Raw genomic sequence first — 3,011 nt, forward strand, 5'->3', positions numbered from 1 at the left:
AGGCGGTACTGGCAACGATCTCTTTTCACTTCCCACAGGCACAAGTGCCAGGAAGGCGACGTTGGTAACGATCACGCTCAAATGGTGCTATTTACATGCCACCGGCACAGAAGCCAGACAGCTGGTGCTCTGGCAACGATCACGCTCGGACGATGCTCTTAGTGCTCCACTGGAACAGGTTCGCAAGCCGAGTTTAGTGTTCAATGAAAGAGACATTGGCATGGGTGCCAGTCTACGAATTTAGTTCGATTTCGATTTCACTTGCCTCAACAGGTTTTCGCAAGCGAAGTTTGGTGTCCAATGAAGGGATGTTGCGTGTAAGTGGGCTGGCTACATCCCTGGCAGAGGCCTTGGATTATAAAGGAATAAAGCTATTGCAATGCATTTAGTCTGATATTTTACTGGTCATGCCATTTAAATTGACATGCATTTGCCTCTGTAATATTTTCTAACATTGTAAATTTTGTGTCACCATCATGCCAGCAGTGTTTTGTTTCCAGTCTTCCATGAAAATATGTCTGGTCTTGGGGAAATATCACCTTAGGAAACTGTTGAGGGTTGGTCATAGGAAGGTCATCCTGCCCCAGAAAATCCACCACAGCAAATTCTGTCCAACCAATGCAAGCATGGAAAAGTAGAAATTAAAATGATAATGAATCTAGGCATGCAACCAGAAATTTGACTAGAAGCTTAGTCAATTAAACAACTCTCATATTTTATTTAATCAACCTTGAAGGGATGAAAGGTAAAGTTGACTGAGACAGAATTTGAACTTGGATTCTGAACAACTAAAAAAGAAATACTGCAAGGCATTTTAACTGTTTTGAGTCTGTTGATCCACTAACCTAACATACAATCAGTTTTATATCCACATGACTTGGTGAACTACCAATTGTTTCCGTTTCACTGGAACAAGCGTATAGATATATCTAATAGATCATACTAAACATCAATGTTATCTTTTACTTGTTTCAACCATTAAGCTGTGTCCATGCTGGAGCACCACCTGGAATTTGTGATGCGTTTCATATTTTTTACCGTTACCAACGTCGCCTTCCTAGCACGTGAAAAGACATTCGAGCGAGTTCGTTGCCAGTACCGCTGGACTGGCCCTTGTGCAGGTGGCACATAAAATACACCATTTCGAACGTAGGCGTTGCCAGTACCTCCTGACTGGCCTTCGTACCGGTGGCACTTAAAAGCACCCACTACACTCTCGGAGTGGTTGGTGTTAGGAAGGACATCCAGCAGTAGAAACTCTGCCAGGTTAGATTGGAGCTTGGTGCAGCCATCTGGTTCGCTAGTCCTCAGTCAAATCATCCAACCCATGCTAGCATGGAAAGTGGACGTTAAACGATGATGATGAGATATATAAACATATGTGTGGGGTAGGGTGCACAGACCCAGCTGTGTTATGGCAACCTTTGAATCTCATCATTTCGGTTTACAGTCTAATTGTACAGCACCAAGTCTTTCATATCAGTGTTCTGTGTATATACATAAGTGTTGGCATCTCACAAATTCACTTGAAACTGTGACATGTTTGCATTTAACAACAATATTATGATTGATCGCTCTCCACCTTCAAAAGGCTTGTACATTAACTCTCTTGAAAAACTAGTGAAAGTTAGTGACCGCAAGAAGCATTCAGCTAGCATTAAAATATTTCCTCAAATATGCCCTAACCAATTCATGTTACCGTTGCAAAACCCTTTAAACTAGTGTGTCTGTGTGTACATACATACAAGAGTTAAGGAATGGAGTTGATCAGATCCGGGCCACATACGTTTCATAATGAGCAAAACCTCGGAAGTGGTAAATATCCAAGCGAGCTGTATACCACAGGCTACTTGAGGTACTTGTAAACACATGGAAGACTCGATCAGAATATGTGTTAATATATGTGTTCGCACATATATATATATATATTTATTTCTTTATTACCCACAGGGGGCTAAACATAGAGGGGACAAGCAAGGACAGACAAAGTAATTAAGTCGATTACATCAACCCCAGTGCATAACTGGTACTTATTTAATCGACCCTGAAAGGATGAAAGAGGCAAAGTCGATCTCGGCAGAGTTTGAACTCAGATACATAACGGCAGACGAAATACCGCCCGGCGTGCTAACGTTTCTGCCAGCTCACTGCCCTTGCATACACATATATTAACACACCAATGTTTAAAAATAGCTTCCTAGCTTGTTGTTTAATTCTTGCATTGGAGAAGCATTCAAGCCTTATATATATTTTTTTTTTAAGTATAATGTATCCTGGTCCTAGGACTAAATTTTCTAGTGTCTTCTTTTAAAGGCAGAAGCCTGTGGTTTTAGGGGCATTTAGTTGCTACTTCTAGCAGTCTGAGTGGGCATATAAAAATTTCCTTATTACTGTTACATAAAAAAAAATTTGTAAATTCAGATGGCTTTCTACACTTTTTTTTTTTTTTTAGTTTGGTGAAATAATGGGGTAAAGTTTTATAGATTTGATGTGGTTTCTGCCGTTCTTCTTTTAGTAAGATTCCTTGGAATTTAGAGCTATTGTAATTTTATAGAGAGTAATACATCTTGGTTCTATGGAATGTGATTTTTAAATAGCCTATGAGTAAGAGACAGTCAGAGTAGAAGGAAGTGCCAACGGCATGGATTTGTTTACGGTGGACTTGCCAGGAAGTGACCCACACACTGGGTTCCATGTTCTTCAACTGTGCCACACATAGAATGAGACATGCAGGATCCAGTTATGAAGCTGCAACAGACTGTCATTGATTTGGTTATAGTTTTTGAGTGGTGCCTTCCGTAGCATGTCCATCATGCACAGCTTGCTTGTTTCCTATTAGGATCTTTGGGAGATGGTCACACTTAATCTGGCTCCTTGACCTTGTCGCCAAGTGTGTCTCTACCAAAAGCTTAGAACTCCTGATGGCATTGCTCTCAGTGTCATTGGTCCATGCAATCTCCTCTGGTAAATTTTGGTACTTTTACCTGCAAAAAAAATCTGAGTTTTTTTTT

General features: G+C 40.6%; 1 protein-coding gene across 1 annotated transcript in view; it reads left to right on the forward strand.

Moving 5' to 3' along the window:
• The first annotated feature begins 1,539 nt into the window (after positions 1 to 1,539).
• LOC106878187 (N-lysine methyltransferase KMT5A-B) overlaps positions 1,540 to 3,011 on the forward strand; it is a 14,817-nt gene continuing 13,345 nt past the window's right edge. Inside the window, 1 exon segment of the mRNA XM_052974187.1 lies at positions 1,540 to 1,636. Within this exon segment, the coding sequence (XP_052830147.1) occupies positions 1,540 to 1,636 (97 nt within the window).

The sequence above is a fragment of the Octopus bimaculoides genome, chromosome 1 (genome assembly GCF_001194135.2).
Source record: "Octopus bimaculoides isolate UCB-OBI-ISO-001 chromosome 1, ASM119413v2, whole genome shotgun sequence".
NCBI lineage: Eukaryota > Metazoa > Mollusca > Cephalopoda > Octopoda > Octopodidae > Octopus > Octopus bimaculoides.